This window comes from Bombus bifarius, unplaced genomic scaffold (assembly GCF_011952205.1).
Source record: "Bombus bifarius isolate JDL3187 unplaced genomic scaffold, Bbif_JDL3187 scf7180000008178, whole genome shotgun sequence".
NCBI lineage: Eukaryota > Metazoa > Arthropoda > Insecta > Hymenoptera > Apidae > Bombus > Bombus bifarius.
This window is the reverse complement of record NW_022884495.1, coordinates 1,804,021-1,824,651: the sequence shown is the minus strand read 5'-3', so window position 1 is coordinate 1,824,651 and position 20,631 is coordinate 1,804,021. Positions and strand designations below refer to the sequence as shown.

At 43.2% G+C, this 20,631-nt stretch overlaps 1 protein-coding gene across 1 annotated transcript in view; it reads left to right on the top strand.

The window, feature by feature from the left end:
* The window catches only part of LOC117209488, a 33,022-nt gene that overhangs the window by 7,692 nt on the left and 4,699 nt on the right, over positions 1-20,631 (top strand). Inside the window, exons 2-6 of the mRNA XM_033451573.1 lie at positions 15,964-16,135; positions 16,244-16,267; positions 16,384-16,499; positions 16,747-16,984; positions 17,341-20,568. Coding sequence (XP_033307464.1) covers positions 15,964-16,135; positions 16,244-16,267; positions 16,384-16,499; positions 16,747-16,984; positions 17,341-20,568 — 3,778 coding nt within the window. The remainder of the gene's footprint in view (positions 1-15,963; positions 16,136-16,243; positions 16,268-16,383; positions 16,500-16,746; positions 16,985-17,340; positions 20,569-20,631) is intronic.

Sequence of the window (20,631 nt, the reverse complement as noted above, 5' to 3'; positions counted from 1 at the left end):
ATAATTTACAAACGAACCGGCGGTCAAGGGAATTCGCGATCGTACAAAAGGTTGGCGCGTCGAAGAACGCGCGAAGGGAGGCAGCTCCGGTCCTTTTGTCGACGCCGGGAGGCCGTAGGAACGCGAGCGCCAGACAAATCGCTATCAGCCGCGGCAATGCAACGAGAATAATGACTATAATCCTCGGGCTGATTTTTCATCTTTGTCAACCGTCGCGTTATACAATGTAAACGCGGCGGGAAATTGTTCCCGAAAGACACGGCGAGCAAGCGCATCAATAACCATCCTGCGAACGCAACGTATACACGGTGTTTCGGAAAGTTAGATTAAGTTGGTTGTATTTAAAATTGTTGGATAGTGCAGATACATCTTTGCGAATTGTCTGATTGATAATTATTACCGTAGCAATTAAGTTTGTTGCTGTATCGCGTGCTTGCTCGTATTTCAGGCTACTGCGAACAGGATTGTATTGGTTATTATTGTAGCAATATGTGCGCACATAAACGCTGCGACATACTAACGTGATATCCGTTACGGTTCGACCGACGTCAATTTTCTTACTTTTATAATCTCTCGCACAAAGTGCAATATGATTCTTACTTCCTCGGCGTTTCTAATGTCTAACAACTCGGGGATAATTCTTTTCCCCTAATCTTGCTGATACTCGATGCACGCGAATACAACACGCTTTGATGTCTCTCCTTTCTTCCCGAATTACATAGTCGGCAGTCTTGATTTAAAAGTTAATTCATCGTGAATCTACAGCGTGATAAAATTCACCGTAACCGTAAAAATTCGCGAACCTATCTAAATACTACGAAACAGTTGACAATTATTATCGTCTTGAATCATAGTACATCTTTTAAGGTTTTTAAGGTAACAACCAGTGTCTTCTATTTGGCATCGATTTATCATCGTTTTCGGTAGAGTGCGATGAAATTCACTGTAACCACAAACCCGCTACATAGATCTAAATACTTGCGAGCATTATAAACGTAACTCGAGGCAGCATAACACTCGCAAGCGGTAGTATAAATATTATTTCGCCGTAGCGGTCTTTTAAAAACACTCTTGGAACGTCTGCCACGGGAGGATTCTCGAGGAAGGGAACGAAAGGTAACAAAGACGGTGATTAAAGCGATGATAACAATGCTGTCGTTCATCTTCTTCTCGGTCTCTCCCCGTGATTCTCGCGGTGGTTCGAAAACGTCGTTGTTGTTCTGCGCGCAATGCCCCAACCAGCTCCTCCTCCATTATCATCGTTGAACGTTTCCTTGATCGCCTCTTCGTGTCTGCGACGATTCCGGCGTGTTCCCCTGCTTTATTTTTCTCGGCTGCACGCTTCGGTAACCGAGCTCGAGTGACACTAAATCCTCGAAGTGGCACTGACCTAGCTGGCAGCCGGCTAGGACCAGCAAGAGGTGGACCGTTTCACGGCTCTCCGTCGTGGCTCTTGGGTACTGTTATTTCGCTGGCATACTTCGCTTCGAATACCAAACGAATTCAGCCGGTGGAAGATCCGACGAGCGAGAAAGGAGGGACAATGATGTATCGAGAATGCCATCTAAAAGGAAGGATAGATCGGTAGAGATCAGTCAAGGTTGAACGGTTCGGTTCAATGGCCGAATTCTTTCGATATTTTCCAGGAAAATGTTTACACCAGCAGTTTCTTACGCTGTATAAAGTATTTGTAATATCTTGTATGGAGTGTACGCTGTATAAAGTATTCGTACTACTTTATACACGGTGTTGGTATTTTTTTTCTCGCAGAGAAATAGGATTGGCATATTCCAAGAGTGTTGAGGTAATGCTGGTAATTAGTTAACGCTGATTCTATGTAACACTGACTGAAACGGATCGATCGTCAAGAACGGTCAAGGTCTTTTTCTTACAAAATTTATTAGAGCGATTAAAATGAGGTAAATTCCATGGACTAACGTAATGTAAATACGACTTGGATAGACGCGGACATTCTGGCGAATGAAAGTATTCACAGATGTATTTAGAATACGATGTGTAAAGTTCGGGTGGTTGATAAGAGCCAAATTACTGGATATTACAATTGTAGAAAGACTGGAGCGAAACGAGGTAGAGGGAGAGACGATTCGTTGCATCAAATAACGTATTCCCGATAGAATTAACCGAAGCTACACCATTACTATCTCAACTAATCTCGACCAGCGTCCTCGTAAAACCTTAAGATTATACAATTATGTCAAGTGGAACAGCCGTTGCAGAAGGTTCTGCGACTCTTGGTAAACGTGAACGCATGAATCAGCGATTCGAATGTAACCGCATTGGCCACGAGCAAAGAGTTCATTAGAATTCGCTGACTTCATTTCTAGACACGTTCTAATCTTTCTTCTCGCGTGTTGCATTTGACGTGCGCTCATTACGTGGAAAGCCTCGTCCGCGTACGGATACGATCATCCGAGTGTTCGTCGAAACGTGAAAAAAAGAGATACGTTCGCGAGGAACACCTACGTCGCTACGTGGAAGGGTACGAGAGATGGGCGTTTGCCAATTTTCCACGCGAAACGCGCGTGAACAACCTCGACCACAGAAATTGGCATTGATCGTTACGCAGCTATGCGATCACGATCTTGATCTTCGCGCACACGCGATCCTCCATTCACGCACGAGCTTAGGCGAGGACTGCGCCTTCGTCCTGCGAGCCATTTACGCTCGATCGCTTATGCCGCTTATGATTTTATTCGATGAAGAAAATAATGGGAAATATATATAGATTAATTCGATTATTAAAATTACTTTGAGGCCGAGTTTTACTTATTAGTACGGATAATTAGTACTATTATTATTAGGGAATTAATCGTTTAGCGAAGATATGAGAGATATATTTTATATAAAACTGCGCTTCGATACGTGAATGAGAGATTAGATTAGAATTGAAGATTTCAAGACAGCTGGATTTATGGGAAACGTAACTCGATGTAATTGCATTATCCGAATTAACTCGTTTATTTTCCACTTATCACCGACCATCCTATATTTATACGCAGATGCCTCGTGTAATTAAGAATCTTATATTAATTACAGTTCTCCTCTATAAAGCATAATGCGAGCCGTTTAATCTTAAGTATATGTACATTCGTTTCTATTTAGATAAACATCCATTTCTTTTTCCCTCTCCAAACGAGAATTATCGTTTCTCTAAAATGAAACAACTTGCCTAACATCGGTAAATTATCATTGCTCGCTCCGACGGAAACTAAAACCATCAGTGTCCGTTAATTAGGCAAAGAAACGGAAGAAAAGAGTCAATTTCGAGCGAACAAATTCAAACGATATTTAAATTGCGTTAACTATCCTCGATTAGCCGCCTTTACGTCTTGGTCGATATCTCCGATAATATTGTGTCGGAGACTGGTTAAGCCAGGATATAATTAGATCTGTTCGTTAGGGAGCCGGTAGAAGGATGAAAAAAAGGACTACGAAGGCAGCCAGTGACCTTCCTTTTTGTCTAGTTGTGATCACCATAATGATGGACAGTTAGGTTCAACGGACCCAATTTACGAGGCCCTGACTTGTGGTCTACGTACAGCGATCCATCATAGTATTTAAGTATTCGGCATAATGGTTTCACGAATGTGTGACGCGTTACACGAAACTTTTTGTAACTCATTAATGCCGTAATGAGACGAGATTATCGTGATTAGCGTGATCGGCGGACACTGAAAGCAATCTGAAAATGCGTATAGGAGCTAGAAGACTGCAAACAATATAATAGCGCGTCGATAATATCAGCAATTTTTCAACGATGCCAACGTGAACAACAATTATATCCGGAGGATGAAGAACTAATCAATGGCGTAGATTTACACGTGCACGCATACACGCGAACGAATCCTAGATAATCGAAGGTCCATCGAAGACGACTCATCGCTGTAATATAATTACAGAGCCAATCGTGATCCATGGATCGTCGGAATCTCGGCTCAATTTCTAATATCGTAGACGTAATTAAGTTTCATCGACGTACGCGGTGACCGTGAGTTAAACGTGACTTCGGAACTATCTCGTGACATTTAGATACAGTGACTGGTGAAAATACATATTTGAACGATTAACGTACAAATTCCTTGCGAACGCGTCGTCCGCGATCTTTTCGATAGTTGACGAAAGGGAACCAATTCGTTGGACGTTTAACATTTTTCAAAAAATAAATATTACGCTTGCCAGATGTAATTTGTATGAAATTTACGCGACGTAATCGAATCTCTTTAATCACGTGTACAAAGGTATGCGATTGTCCGCATTCAGAAATACGTTCGATCGAAATAAGAAAACGTCGACGATACAAAGATAAGCCAAGATTCGATGCAGCGTCGCTCACTTCCTATCGAGATGACCGTACCGACGTCATCGTATTTCCAAAAGCCATAACGTGAAATATAACCGTAGCATAAGATACGCGGTGTAGAAATTTCCGGGTGACCCGAGCCCCGGTTGGAAATCCTGAATCCGAGCAGCGAGGTCCTGAGAGACCCAGAAGGTCAACCCAACGTGATACATCACGATCTTGCGAGTCTCGGGTATCTTCCGGTTCGTGGTAAATCAAGAAGAGGCGTACCGCCGCCAGCTCCAGTACCGCCTTTCCGTTTTACTTAGAAGCAAACCAACTCGAACCAAAACTGTTACGAGCCTTTCCTTTCCTTCACGGTCCTGTCACGGTTAACGTGATTCCATTTTACATAGGGCAGTCTGTATTCCTTTTTGTTCGCGTTCTATTCAGACTCGAAGTGTCGAGGATCACGAAGCGATCCACGTGTTCGATGGTTCGGTTAAATACGTATTTCGTGGAAACGCTTGTTACGTTGTTAGGTTTAGAAGCCACTTAACGATCCGAGACGCGTGAACATACTTTGAGATACTTTAATATGCCACTGTGATAATTCGCTGTGATGATTCGTGATTCGTATAGTTGTACGAGGATAGTACAGTTGCTTTTTAAATACGTATCGATCAGTTCGTTCTGCTTGTATATTGATATGGAAATCGAATCGAACCTGAAACAACAACAATTTTCGTTTCGAGAATTCCGCTGTTCTGGCACTTGTGACGCGTACGTCTCGCAAATAATCGAACTTTTTTCGTAAAACTGAAATATTTCTCTTCGATTCGATGCACGCTTCTCTCGTTTCGAACAAGCAAACTATTCTCGTAGTTTAATGTCTTGTTTAGAAAATTGGAAAATTTCAAGTTACGACGATTAAATGACAGAAATTTCACGACCGGTTTAAGGTCATGAGAAATATCCATACGTTGAGCGATAGCTCAGTTAATATGGCCATTGGGTGGAGGCATTTATTATGTTGTTGTTACGTCAGAACCGAGTTAACGGTTCAAGATCTGTGAAAATAGCGGCCTCGTTGATTGACTCGCGAAGGATATCGTTCGAAAAGCTGCAATTTATGTTCCTCCTTGAATGAAACTGGCGAAACACTGTAATTTCACGAATACTCGTTTTTTTTCTTTCTTTTTAAACGATCCTCCAGCCTGTACTGGGTGTTTCTAGCTTTCGATCGAGAACATCGAGCGATCTTCGCCATCGGGAAGTTAAGAAAATTCAACGAACGATGAAACGACCGTGTATCTTGTCTTAGGAATTCGAGAAATCATCAGATTTAACGCGAACGCTCGCACCTTGCGTCGTTCGCTTCGAATCGTTGATCGATGTCCTTAATTCTTCGAATATCTGAATCTTCCGAGACGACTCGTGTCGGACACACTCTAATTGCGAGGAAAGGTGTCGTCATACGTGACGCGTGCTCGCGTTAACGAGAAGATTTCAGTAATTACACCAAGAGAACGCTGTCGACAAAATGGAACACCGTGAGCTGAAACAGACACGCGTACAAACAGTTCACTTTCTTCCTCAATGAAATCAAGACTTACGACATTCTGCAAGGTGAAGCTGAATGCAGCGCGTATAAAAAGAAGCAGCGCGCGGGCTCTTTTTCACAAGCTGCTGCGAGCCGCAGCTGTTTGTTTCTCAAAGCATCAGACTTATCGCGTTATTGCATTATTTATAATTCGTCTTCGTTGAGAAGGCGAGACCTTTGGAAAATCCTTCGTCGCATTAACGTCCAGTGTCCTACGTGATCCTCGATGGTAGCACGTACATGCAAATTCTCGATCGTTGCCAGCATTCGAGGATCACACGCGTACTTCCGGTCTCCTGTTTCGGTGAACCCGTATCCGGTCGGACGACCATTCTCGCCTCGCAACTACGAATAATTTCGAGTCGTCGAGATGTCGAGTCTTCCTCGAACAAGGACGTCGTTGTCGCAGTGCTTGACTCGGCTGCGACGTCCGCGGAAATTTTACAACAGCGTATTTACATGGAATTGAACGATCGTCGAATTCGGTATAGCTTTCCATGTCGTTCTTATTTCATTAACGAGAATTTGACTTTCGGTATATAAAATAGATCCATTTTTATCGAAGCTTAATTCGATAGGCGTGTCGTGTGTCACGGTCGGCCGTGATAAAACGTTGAAATAAAACGATGAATTTCGTCGTTATCGGAGAACAGCATATTCCACTTCAAATCGGAGCAATTAAATATAGAATTATGGATATATAAATTGAAGAGCGATCGTGAATAGAAAAACAAGAGTAGGCAATTTACTTAATCGTACGGTGGTAGTCGTCGGAGATAAGAAAAATATAATTCTCAAGGGTGTCTTCTTTGAGAATTCTTCGCGGATGTTATCTGCTACTCCGATCCGAGTTCTGTTCGTGGTCCAACAGGGACGATATACTCACTTGGGAACGTGACGTGTCTACGGAATATGGGAAATTGTTGTTGGACACGTAGCGACAAACGGTTGCGGCGATTGAACACGCGCCAACGAGATCGTAATCTCTCATAAGCGAGAGATCCCTTTAAACGCCTTGCAACATTCGTGATTTCGAATTTAGTGGGTATTTGTATGGTTGCCAGTAGATGATAAGGTTTAAATCGAAGCATAGAGACAACTTCCAATGAAATATATTTTCATTGCGGTTGTTCTCGTTTATTTGTGATAAGAAAGAAACTCACTCGTAATATCGAAAAGAACAATTTTCACGACGATGCGGTATCGATCGTTCAAAAATCTGCTCGTTTGTGCTTTTTCGCTAGGAGATTGATACGAGATCTCTGCAACGTCGCTTCGTCGTATCGATTAATTAACGTTAGTTCAGATCCGAATAGGCAACTAATTTGTATTCTACGAATTTACTGTTTCTGCCATGAATCAAAAGTAGCGAGATACTCGATCGCATACTAACTGTTCTTTTAGTCATTCACGTTGATTTCATAATGAAGCCGTAACTATTTAATTCCAGACCGTGACTCGTGATCGTAATTCATTTATCTGCTGCCATAAAAGACTGCCCCGCTTGGCCAAAATTTCAATTTACTCCTAGACCGATACACACGCACGTACGTACGTTATAATATCAGCGAGCGAAAGCATAAAATCTTGGTCCAAGAAAGAGAATCTGCTATTTTTAACAGGTATTCGCTAACTCACCGAGTCTATATTTATCCAGGCAGCCTGTAATGGGGCTTGGAGCGAGTACTTTAGCAGAAAAATGCCAGGTCTCGATCGGTCTACTTTTTGCTGCCTCTTCTCTTTACTTTTCCTCTTTGTTGGGGATCAGCTCCGTTGCCGGATAAAGGGAGAACGTGCAGGTATACGTAGAAACGCGAAACCTTCGCCAACATAAACGCCACTCGGTGCACCGTCAAAAGACGCATAATACGTGTAATTTCACGTGGAATTTGTAATCGTGTTTAGTACACCGACCCACCGATGGGTCAAATGAAATTACTCTGATATCTTCCTTCTTCGATTAAAATACTTTTAGCGTACTTTCGACTTTCTTAAAATCGATTTTCATACTAATTTTATGTAATCGCAGCCGTAATCACACGATTGCGTAAAGTTTCATCGACCAAACTTGAAGTCTTCGAACGTAAATATACTTACCATACCGCAATGGCAAATACATTGCAAATGGCCAACACGCAACGAAGATGGTAACGCTCGTTATCCGAATCTCTTATTTTACAACGTGTAGCATACGCGCTGTAAAAGATATGGCCGAGAAAAAAGAGGACAGCCTTTTGGACATTGGATTTCGACTTTTATCGGTGGCAATCCTTTTCTGGAGCGTCGAACGATCGCAAGCTTCGGCACTGTGCATTCGTTACAGCCTGTACATCCACCTGTAGAACGTACGTTCGCGTTTCTAAGGAGTCTCATTAAGCGAGACAAGGACGAGAGGTACGATTCCGACCTTGAGAGATCTTTGCACCCGCGGACGCATCTTCTCTCGTCGCGTTTCCTTCGTGCCGCCCCTTCGAAGGCCGCGAAATGACTCCGCCCAGGTCATGGTCCACGCACCTGCGTGCACATTGCACCTGCAACGATCCACCTCTTTTATCTTCTGCTCTCTCGTTTCTTTCTTCCCGCTTGTATATTCTACGCGTACTAAGTACACGCGCGATCCGACATAAGACAGCCTGAAGAATGACGGAACTTGTGATATCGTGCACAAATATTAATACGTCGACTAGGTACCTGATATCCGACAGCTGATTCGACCGTGATTAATTTCCACGCGCAAGAGTTGAAATTCTAATAATAGATATCGTCTCAGCCAGTGACCAGTTGGCTGTTCCCGACGAGTGTACTCGTCGCGAAGAAACGGCGATGTTTCGTGTCACGACGAGCCTCGTCGGTGATAAGATTAAAAAATAAAACGATCGTCTCGTTGCAACTCGATTCTGTATTTTTAACAGCCACGCATACTCCGCGTTCGACGAGTATACTTTCTGTCGTCGCTTATTTTTCCCGACACGTTTTAGCTACACGTTTTTCACAGCTTCCAAACAGCTCGCGACAGCTAACTGGTTAACGATCGTAATACGCGCGATCTGTACATTTGTACGCATTTAAGGTTCTTCCGCGAATGCACAAACGGTCGCAGTCTAGTAAATATAAAATAATATTTAACACTCAGGCGATACCAGTGCCGTGTAACGCGACTGTTGATCAACGCGACTGATCAACACGGCTACTTTGAACTTGGCCAGAAAAATTTGCCCATTATTAATACCGTTACCGTTAAATGCTACTTCTATAGAGCCACGGGACCAAGTCCATTCGATTTATCGGCTTTCATCGGTTCCGTGATTTATGATGTTGGCGAAGCGATGATTTAAAGGTGCCGCGTTGATCCGACGATAAGCGGAATGATGTATGAGATCGTCTTTCGATTGGTTCATCTTCCCGATCCTCTGTATTTCACGCACAACCGTCTTAAGTGAAGCAATAACGATCAGGGATTCTCGTTTTGCTTCTCTGTTTCTTTGCGGCCAGAAATTGTGCGCGCATCCTTAGCTGGCCAAACAAAATTCTTCGATTCACCGGTAGTATTCAATGGCCGGTACGAGATGTCATTAATCATCTCGGGGATAAACGAACACAGGGACGTTGAAAAGCGACTGAAAAAGCTACAAAATTATTAGATCGTAGCGTGGTATGGTATAACGAGCGTGGTTTTCGAGATGGAAGGTATTCGTGGAAATATAACTTGTTTCAATTTGAACATTTCCGCGAATTTAATGCGTTTCAGAGTGCGAGAAACAGATGCCTTTTCCTCGATTATTCGCCGTAACGAAGAGAATTTTTCGTTCTTCCGAAACTGAACGCAGGGAAAACTTCGTCGATCGTCGATCGTTACGACAAATGAGAAAAATTGTTGGCTAATTGTTATCCGGATTTAATTTGTTATTACCCTGGTATTATCGACGAAATTTTATAAGTCCTGGATTCCCGACTTTGATAAATATTAATAAATAATCAGCCCCTGATATAATATCAAGAAATTTGATAGAAATAAAAGAAATAAAATTTCACGAGATGCGTTTAGAGATTACGAGTTATCCGACACGGCAGAAAATTCAGAAATTCTACGAAGATGTTTATTACCTGATTTACTGCTATCGCTGGTCTAGGTAAAGTTATTAAAAGAGATATTTTTTATGCCACAATGTAATAATTGCGGAAATTCAGCCAGTTCCATCGTGCGTGGAAGGTTCTGGTTCGTGAGTGACGCCTCCAGTCTTAATTGAACGTGTACCGAGCTTCTGCAAAATTTATAGACAGAAACATGGCGTATACGGTGGGCGGGTGACTCGGTCTAACTTCCGGGGTACAGACTATTACGTTTTAGTCGTAGTAACGCACTTTCGCGGTAGCTCGGCTTTAATAGCCTTCCGAGGAATCGTCTAGCTGTTACCACGGTTTGTGATCCACATAGTTGGACATGCTCGGTAACGTGACTTAAGTAGAGGCTAATTTTTCTTACAGCTCGCGTGTTCGCGTATCGAGAAATATTTAACGAGAGAGTAACGAATGGCCGATGGAAAATCACCGGCGTTCCATTAAGAGAAGCGCCGATCTGCACCGACAAACAAGCAAACGCGATTTCAATCGACTCGCTCGATTCTCCTCTAAAAGGATAATTTCATTTCCGGCTAACGATCTACTTTTACGCCAGTGAATTCGAAGGAAATATTTGCAAATATTCATCGGTAACTCGTGGAAAATTCGTCAGTCTGTAGTTTATTCGAGGCTTTCAGGAGCCAAACCGATCGCCTCCATTCTTCCACAATTTTTCAATTTCATCGTACACGACTACTGTAGTCGATCGCTGATCGATTTTCAAGAAACGCGCCTTGTAAGTTGATGATCTGTACACTTAAGTTGTAAGATAATTCGTTATTTATCTACGAATGGTCAGTTTCAAGATGAATTTGAAAAATAACGTTCGTACAGTTGATGGAAGAAGTGGATCAGTGGTTTCATAACAAGTTGGAAACCTGTTGATGAGAGAGCATTGATATCTTGTTATACTTAGAGGGTAAGCGGATACGAATAGATGAAGATCTTGAAACTACCGAGACACCTGTTGCACGCGGTGAATGAAATTCGACGTTCGTTAAGCATTTAACGTCGAGCGAAGCTCGAAGAAGGCGCAAGGCCCCTGAAGGCGACGACGTATTTCTTTGTAACAAGGCAAACATTCAGGTTTCTCTTTGCGGAGGCCTTTTCAGGGCTACGCCAAACGAACATCGATACTGTCGACGATAATGGTGATTCTAACGGCGGGCTCGCTCTCTGCCTTGTGCGAGTCGCCGACAAACCCTCGTCCTTCGACGGAAATTGCATAGCTCTCTCTGGACGGCTCTTTTGTCGCTGCAACAGCTAACGACCTACACACCGGTCAATTGGCTCTGTGAGAAAATTCTCCGAATGCTTAATTTAGAACATCGATCTTCTTCGCCCCTAGAAGTGCGTTTTGTATCCATTAAAAGCAGGATGAATATTGATGTAATTAACGAATAAAAGTAGACTGAACGCGTAATTGTTTCTCTAATTAGCTCTTCTTTCTTTCTTTCTTTCTTTCTTTTCTTTAATTGGCTGTCGTAGATTCTGAATTCGAGTCGGTTTAATCGTAAGTCTGCGAAAATGTTTGTTTAATCGCGTTTGGATAAGAATAGGAAAACAATTGCGAGAGAAGCGCGCAAGAATTCTGTGAACTTTGCGGCTACGAATTCCTAATAGAATCCTATCGTCGTAAGCAAATACTCTCGCGGATAGCGAAATAAGTCTAACAAAAGAAGTCCCTCGACCACGTCGAACATCTTGGAGAAGAAAAAACATAGACGAACAGGCCTCGGACAGAAGGCCATTGGTCGAAACAGAATGTTTTTATCAAGACGCTAATGAACCGTACAAGAAGACAAAACATGCCAGTTTCGTTACGAGCAATAAGTGAAATTTCCATGAAGCAATCAACGTGCCGATTACCTATTCTTCATCTGTACCTGCGGCGTTTCTATGCAAACGCGATGAAAATACCGTCGTAAGGTTCCCAAGCAGGCTGACCCAATTCGTCGATCACTATCATCTGGAGCATAGCGACGAGCTGACTCATTGTCAACGAGCATCGAATAAATCAGCATCGTCGATCGATCGCGCGGTTTGCTCTGCCATTTAATTCGACGATCGTCTTAAAGACGGTGCGGATTCGATAATTTCCGATCAAAGGCTCGATCAGAACAGGTCGAAACGGTCGAAAAAGATGCCGAGAAAAGGAAATACGCTGATTATGAATTAAACGCGAATAAATTTACGAGATAAACATCCCACGCTCTGTATGCTAAATCGGATCTCACGTGGTCGAAATAAAGAAAGCCAGTGCGGCGAACGATTTTTCGTCCGCTGAATTTTTCTCATTTCTTTCCTGTTCTGCGATGCTAATGAAAAAAGATAGCCGGCGATAAATCAAGCAACGCGGTAAAGAATGGACCTTTACGAACCCGCAGCCCTGCCGCAACGGTTCCTCCGCGTCTTTCCCGCTAACTCTTTGTCTTGCGAACGCACCGTGCGTCGTTTAACACATAATAGGAGCTTTGTTGTTATTTCAAACGTACCACCGTGAAACAACGTGTTATTAGGAATGACGCTATTTTGAGCGTGCAGAGTTCAAAACAACGCTCGCACGCCTGATCGTCGAAACGCTCCAAGTTACCAAAGTGCAAAGCTTGCATCTTTGGATTTGCATAAAAGTCGACGGTCTACCGATCGGTGTTTGCTGTTTAAGCCTCATCCGCCCCTCGTTTTCGCGACCAATATATCCGCGAAATTGACACGATGGCAAAGCGAAACATCAACGAGACGAAAAGGTAAATAATTAATTTCTCTCTTTGTCGTTCACACGCGTTCGAACCAATTTTCCCTCGGAGCTGTCGGATTTCATTCGCGCGTCTGGGTCAACGCGTTTCGGAGAAATTGTTCCACGAATGGCCGAATATCGTGATCTTTTACCGGAAAAGCGTGGCAAATTGCGTGAACTGTGCGTCGACAAGACGAGGAAATATTTCGTCCTCGTCGAAATCGCAAGAACGTTCGCGAGAGCAGATCGTCCGCTAAAGCGGAAAATTCTCGTCGCTTCGCGTGCGAAAGCAGAGCATCGCAGAGCTTGTGCATCGCGATTCTCTCCAAACTTGTGCCTCGAAGCGTGGCTTCGTATACGTGACCATCTTGATGACTCGCGCGGCGTTAACACGCGTGCAGTTAGCGCGGTCGTTGTTCCGAAAAAAGAGCAGACAGAATGGTTGCACGATACTTCCCACCGAATCACCACATCGGATGAACCCTTAACGGTGCATCCAGCAACGCGGCATTCCCCCCCGCCTCGGGATTTTCAATTCGACTCGCCGAACAAACCGGCAATCTAATCGTACACGCGACGCCTGGCATTCGATCCTGTGCTCGATACGCGATTTTAGTCAACACAGAGCCTGCAGCGATCGACCAGGTGAGATAGCGTTAGCGGTCGGATCGCTCGCTTATCGACACGCGTTATCGTCGCGACGTTTCGTGAAAACCACCCTGATATGTTTGATTACGTCCATCGGTAACGCGATAGCGTAATTTGTTGGACAGGATTTTGCCATGGTATTGGGAAAAGCGTTCGGTTCGATCTTCCAAGACTTTGGTCGATAATAAGATCCTTCGATCTTGCAAGACGAACCTGGAATCATCGAGGATTGATTTCTTGTCCCCTGACACGGAAGACAAGCAACAAAGGGACAAAGGGATCGTCTTTCAACGGCGTGTTCGAACATTGGCCTTCGTAACTTGCTGAAGAACTGGCTCGAAATCACCTGAGAAACTTTCTTCGTTAAATGGACGCGAGAGACAAACGAGGGCTAGAACAAACCTTCTTACACCTGTGCTTCTCGCTTCTAGTCGGATAACGTAAAATCGGAATTGTAGGATTTGATTTACGATAGCCGTCGCGAATTATCAGAGACGTCATCCGAATGAATCATCGGAGGAAATTAAAAATTGAAATTGACAGTCACGTTTTCTCTCGCTGCTACCATCGACCAATTCGTAGCCGCCGTATGCGGTTGATAGTATTGAACGAAAACAAAGGATCGAACGTATCCTATGGGATAATGATATTCAGATTGCGTCAGAGCGTGCTGTTCGGGGATTCGGTTGCCCGTTTTTAAAGGCAACGACCTCGGCGTACACATTGACTTGTCCATCCCGCACGGCCATGAAGTTTCTATCGTACTCCGTGAGCGTGAAATTATTTTTCACCCTCGATCAAGTCGTTAACTTCGCATCAGCGTCAAGCTGCGTTGAATCACCGCGAGATCGTGACAGATGTTAAAAGCTATTTCTATAGACGCGACCTTCGACATCTCGTACGCGTACCCACACGTGTACTTAACACATCGTTGGCCGGATAGGCCAATTAATCAACAATTGATCGATCGTCGCGACACTTGCATGCATTTTTCCCGTTCTAATTGCAAGTTGATTCTTTATATTTAACTACAATTTCTATCGCTTATGGAAATAACAGACTACGATTGTTGCACGTATAGACAGTAAAATAGCGACAGACGGGTGAAAAGAGAAATATCGCAATCTCTTTGAACAATCATTATCGTGGCCAAGTGTAAATAATTAACCCGAAACGTGTTCTTCGAGACGTTTTTCCTTTTTTTCTCGCGTGTATCGAACATTGATTCGGTGATTTCACGCATGGTTTCTGTGATAAATCCCGCGTCGCAACGGACCGTGACGAACGTTACAGCATGTTCCATTGCACGGATGCGTTTTTCCATTCTTCAGACTTTGGTAAGAATAACGCGAAGCTGGCTGGTTGGTCCACTGACCGAGCCAACTGCTTTTTTCTTTGCCTTGACTTCGATTATGTATGCCAGCGTACGCATAAATTTTATTTCCTCGCAATTGGAATGTACGTTCGTAACCTGATCACATTTTTAACGCTTCTTATACACGATGAGTCGTGTAAATTTCTACGAATGAAATAGTATAGTGTCCTGAATAGAGTTTCGTATCGTTTCTTCTCTTTCTTCTCTTTTCGTCGAAACACGCTAACCGTGGTATTACCGAGGTACTTTTAAATCGATCTTTACAGACAAGTTGTATATTCTCAAAATCATCATCGTTTCTCTAAACGGAACGTTCTAGCTCTTATTATAAACGATTAACGATAATGTACGACGAGCAAAGGTAACGATTATATCAGGCGTTATATCGTAAACTTAATGTACCAAGCGGTGCTGTGCAAAATGGCACGGATGGAATAGAAATCCAAATGAATATTAGTACGCGCTTTGTACTGTTTCATGATCTTCGAATGACCTTGACAGACAACGCTTATTTCTGGCGAATAGAATCATAATAATAGTAATAACGATTACAGCGAACTCGTAGTGTTTCTCACGATGTACCTTCGACACAGATAGAAGCCAATATTCCTAACAAATTACACAATCTATCGAAATGAGAATGCAGAAAAATTGATGAGCAACGTTTTAGACGATTGTTGTAGCACTTGTAATATCGAGGATCCAGCACTATGATCAAAATCATATTAAATCATCGTTATTGACTCGCACACGACTATTCCAATTATCATATCACATTCGCTGGATCGTCGAAAGAAGCGATATAGCGCTAAGTTTTCATGGTTTGTTTCGCCGTGCTTAACTTTGGAAACATTCTCCTGTTTCTTTTTCTTCTTTTTCTTTTTTTTTTTGACATTCCTTCTCGACTCCAATACCGTTACTACGTGTTGCTGTACGATGCTGACTAAATTTATTACGCGTTCCGATTATCGAATCGTCGAATAACAGCGACCAGTTGCTCGATAAATAAGTTCTACTTAAATACGTGGTATCGAGGAAACAGCTGGCTGCGCTTAATAAGCCGCAAATGCGTTGGCGGACGTAACATCTTATTGATATCGTATCATCCGCTTTTATGAAAATGCTCGTTATCGATACTATGGTGCATAGCTGTTAAATTATGTTTTCTTCTTCGATTGCAGAATGATTATTATTTACCACCGCGGTCCACGTGGTCCAGAGTCTCACCTGAACACACGAAGAAACAAAGGGGCAACAGTACATGGAAAGTCGGCAGTGCGATGTTAATCATCTCTGCTATGTTGGTATTAATCGCGGTGTTCGCGATTGCAGGACTTGCGCTATGGATGGGAGGTTCGTTGGCGTGTTTATGTTACTCGTAGCGATCTATCGTAAGAACAATTGCATTAAATATCGATCGAACCGAAAGATGTTTATGAACGAATGAATTTTGTTTTTCAGCCCTTCGGACGGATTCGAAAAATGGTAAGCGCCGATGGAATGTAAAATTCGAAAAAACATAATTTCTCTTCGTTTGTAACAAAATTAATTGCTAATGAGAAAATGAATATCAGTAACGTTCGTTGCGATAATATTTACAGCGATCGTTGGATTCTCCTGCATGTTCAGGGTGTCTAAGGGTGAGAAATATAATCCGATGTTGAAGCTGAATACCAGTATGGTGTTCCGTGAAAAGGAACGAAAATATAAGAATATAGTAAGGATGAGAATTGTTATAGTAATTTCTAGAACTCCGTTTACATGAACTCCGTTTATAGAAATTAGTATAAATTCCGTTTCCTGATCTCTTAAAGATTATCTACGAGTACTCGATGAAACTCGAGTCGTAAATTGTTTGTTCCTCGATAAGTTCATATAAATAGAATTCTATCCTGCGAAGATTATGTAAATTATCTTTTGCAAATAAAAGAACCAATAATTGAAAATTCCTTGGTAATTTTCAGTTCGAAGTACTATTTAGAAGAAGCGTGTTCGGCGCAGCTTACAAACAAACGATCATAGACAAATTCGAAAGCGGTATTCTAAAGGTGTTCTTCAGGATATATCTGGACAGAAGAAAGATACCGCGATCGATCACGAACGTCGAGGACACAATCGAAGACATTATCGCGAAGGAGACGTACTCATCGTCCTCCTTGTTCAAGGATATGGAACTGGACCTCACTAGCATATCGGTAAAAAGTGAGTATCCGCTGGATAGTAAAGATTAATCGTGATAAAACAGTAACATGGTAATTATACGATTTCCAATTTAATCGTTTGGCTATTATTCATGAAATATCAAGATTCTTTTTAATAAAATTCAAGCTGCATCTCTCGTACGAATATTTCAGTCAATATTGAAAATTACAATGCTCGCGTGAAATATACATACGATAATTAAATAAAAAAAATTAAGACGAATCAAAGTTTACGGTTTAAGAATAAAAAAAAAATATAAAACACTCATTTCGAGAATTATCGTCGCTATAACGAGACAGCGCACACGTTCGCGCATATAAACACATTCACGAAATATCCGTTTCCTCTACATCTAGGAATAAATCAGGAGTTGCCAGGGAGTCAAAAGCAGGTTCAGCAAAAGAACGCAATGATCACGAAGAACGGCTTGCTTCGACCCAACAGAAACAGCTCTTTGATCACCAGCTCGAAGCCGAAATCCAAACCAACGAAAATCGAGTCCACGGAGCCAGACATCGACTTCAGTAACATACCGACGATCCAAGGCACCTATAAAGCGACGAAAGTGAACATCACTTCCTCGAACAAAACGATCTCCGTTCAACAGCCTGCAAAGGCTCAGTCAGAAACGAAAAACAATACCAAAGCGTCGTTACCTCAAGAACAAACTACGATGAAACCGACCACCGTAGAAGACAGTACCGAAACAATGGCGGGTGTCGCTGAAACCACCAACGAAACAGACAAGAAAGTTAATTACACCGTGCACGATGAATCGTCTTGGTCGAAAAAGGCCACCACATCCACAGCTTCCACGCCCGAAGTCGGAAACGACGATCTGTTCAAGGATTTCCGCAATCCAAGCTTCGAAACTTCTCCGTGGAAGCCTATCATACCTGGATACATCAATACGGAATTAAAATTATTGCCGGACAACGCTCAAAAGCCAAATTACAAAAGCGAAACCAACTATAAAGTGAATTACAGCAATACGAATCTGGGAGACGTTGTCTCCGGTACAGCCGTAAAGAGTCCTCAATATGGCGTTCACGCGAAGGTTGCACAGTCTTCGACAACCAGCACGAAATCTCCCGAGCCAGCGGTGATATTAAATTCGTATATAGGTGTTCCAGGAATGAGCACGTTGGACATCAGCGACACTGATTTTCCACGCGATAGAATCGTTCCTCAGGAAATGGTGAATTTCAGGGTAAACGGCAAGTTTAAGAATAAGATTCCAGGATTGTTAGAAGGTGGGCAGATCTTCACGGAAGCTTCCCCGGTCAGTTTAGACGATCAGAGGCCGGATATAGAAGTTTCTGGCCAGTTACCACCGGAAACTTACGATATCAAGCTTCGAACTTCTTCTCAGCCTTTTGGCCTCTCCTCTTCCCAGCCTTTGGAATTTTCTTCCACGAAACCTCATCGATCGACGAGCGAGAACGAAACAGGTTGGAGGATCCCTGCATCTCAGATGACGTACACGATGACAGACGGTGGACCCGCCGATGGTCCTGTTAGCAAAGAGCAAGACGACGTTAAGAGTTCTAGCGATTCCACGAAGATGAATAGAAAGAAGTTAGGTCAAACCACCGTGATAGGGGCTTCGGACAATTTCTTGCCTTCGATGGTTTCCAGTACTCCGAAGTGGCACGCGCAGAGTCCGCCGGGGGCAGATTTCGACGAAGAATCGACGACAAAAGTGTCCGGAGTTGGAGTGGCAGAGCCTGTCCCGGACGTGGACGTGGATTTGGAAGCCAGAAATCGGTACTCGAATGTTCAGGCTATGGTGAAGCAAGAGAGTAACGCTCTGCAGGACAGGAAAGTCGATAAGAACGTGCAAGAACCTGTGTACACCAGTTACAAGACGCCCGACCTGAATGGAGCTGGCATGAGACCAAGTTTGATCGAAAGTTCTGGAACTCCGAAGCCATTCAGACACACGATTCCCGTGGACAAAATTACTTCTGTCGTTGATTACACCGAGGCTGACAAAGAAGGCTCTTTGAAGCAGGTAATCAACACCGTGACGGATAGTATAATGAATCAGGAGGAAAGATTCACCGAAGAAACCAGTGAATTGATCACAGAGAACAAAGGGGATCAGGAAGGGGCAATTAAAGCGCTACCGGTCAAAGAGAATGAAGAAGAAGGAACGAAGGTGCTACCAGTTAAAGAAAATTTGAAGGAAATCATCGAGCTAGAGACTTTCGTGAAGAAGAACAGCGATTCCGAGGCAGATATTTCTCTTGAAAATGCAAAGATCGAAGAATACGCAAGATCAACCGAATCGAATACCGAAAGTGTAATAGACGATGAGAAGCTTCTGAAGTTAGGAACGACGGAAGTCTACTCGGAGATGATACATCCATTGTACAATAATATAGATAAATTAGTCGTGAAAAAGGAGGAGAATAAAGGGGCTCCGGGAAGGTTGACGTCTAATATTTCAAGAAATTCTACGTTCATCGAGATTGATACCTTGAAGCACACACCTGGGGAGGTCGAGGGAGATTCTGACTCGACGGGGAACAAATCGGCGACGAAAGGTGAAGACAACCGGCCTTTCAACGGAACCTTGAATCGGCCGTACAATTCCCTGGAAACTAGAAAGAAGACTTACAACGACACTTTGAAGGCGTACGTGGTGGAGAATTTGGTCACTCTGGCGCCTGCTAAAAGTAATACAGGAATTGGAAGACCTGTCAGACCAAGACCTAAGATAGAAGGGGAGAAGACGATGAGAATCGACGAGAAGCCTAACACAGACAGAAGCTCCACTGACGACAGCCTGCTCTTGGAACAATTGTTCGGTGTCCACAATCGACAGAGAAACGCGACGAAACGCAATTCGTTTAATCACGGCGACTCCGTTAGGTTTCATTCGGCGGAGAACGAGAGGAACAGGGAGGGAGATTTGCATAACGAGCATCCTAGAGTCGAGCAAATCGTTGAAGTCGTGACGTCGATTAGCACTAAAGTGTCGTCGAACTTTAAAGGAAACCCAGTCGTGTTGAAATTTGTCGTTACCAATTCAACCTCGCTTCCGATAATTCGTTCAGAGTCCCATCAGAATGCTGACGAGACGTTCACTTCGGAAGCATCAGCACCGAAAGAATTGTCTGCTCCCAACGACGGAGGAAAAGAAGAAAATAGATCTTTCAGAGATGAGACTTCGAACAAGGCTCCGTCTTTAACGTCCAGCGATGTGCAAACGTCCGACAGAAAGATCTCTACGATGGAGGAGAATAAATCTCTTTTGGAGAAATTGAAGGAGTTGGCGGATATCGGAACGGAGAACGAGCCTGTGCATAGCAAAAATAGTTCCAGGCCGAGTGTCGACGCGTTAAAATCGCATACGTCGAACGTAAAATCGAAACCGCCGGACGATCATAGGCCGTTGCCGAATTTTGAGAAATTGAAGCAAATCGCTGATATCGCGACCGGAAACCAGACCTTGATGAATTCGAGCGCGGCATTTACGATGACTCGCGACGGCGTTGAGATATTGACCAAGATATTGAACAAAATGGAGGATCGCACCGATAAGATGATCTCTAGCACCGAAGAGAATTTGGAAGCTGGTAATTATTTCCTTGAGATTTGCTATCCTATTTGATTTCCTATCGAGAGGGTGGTATCTATCG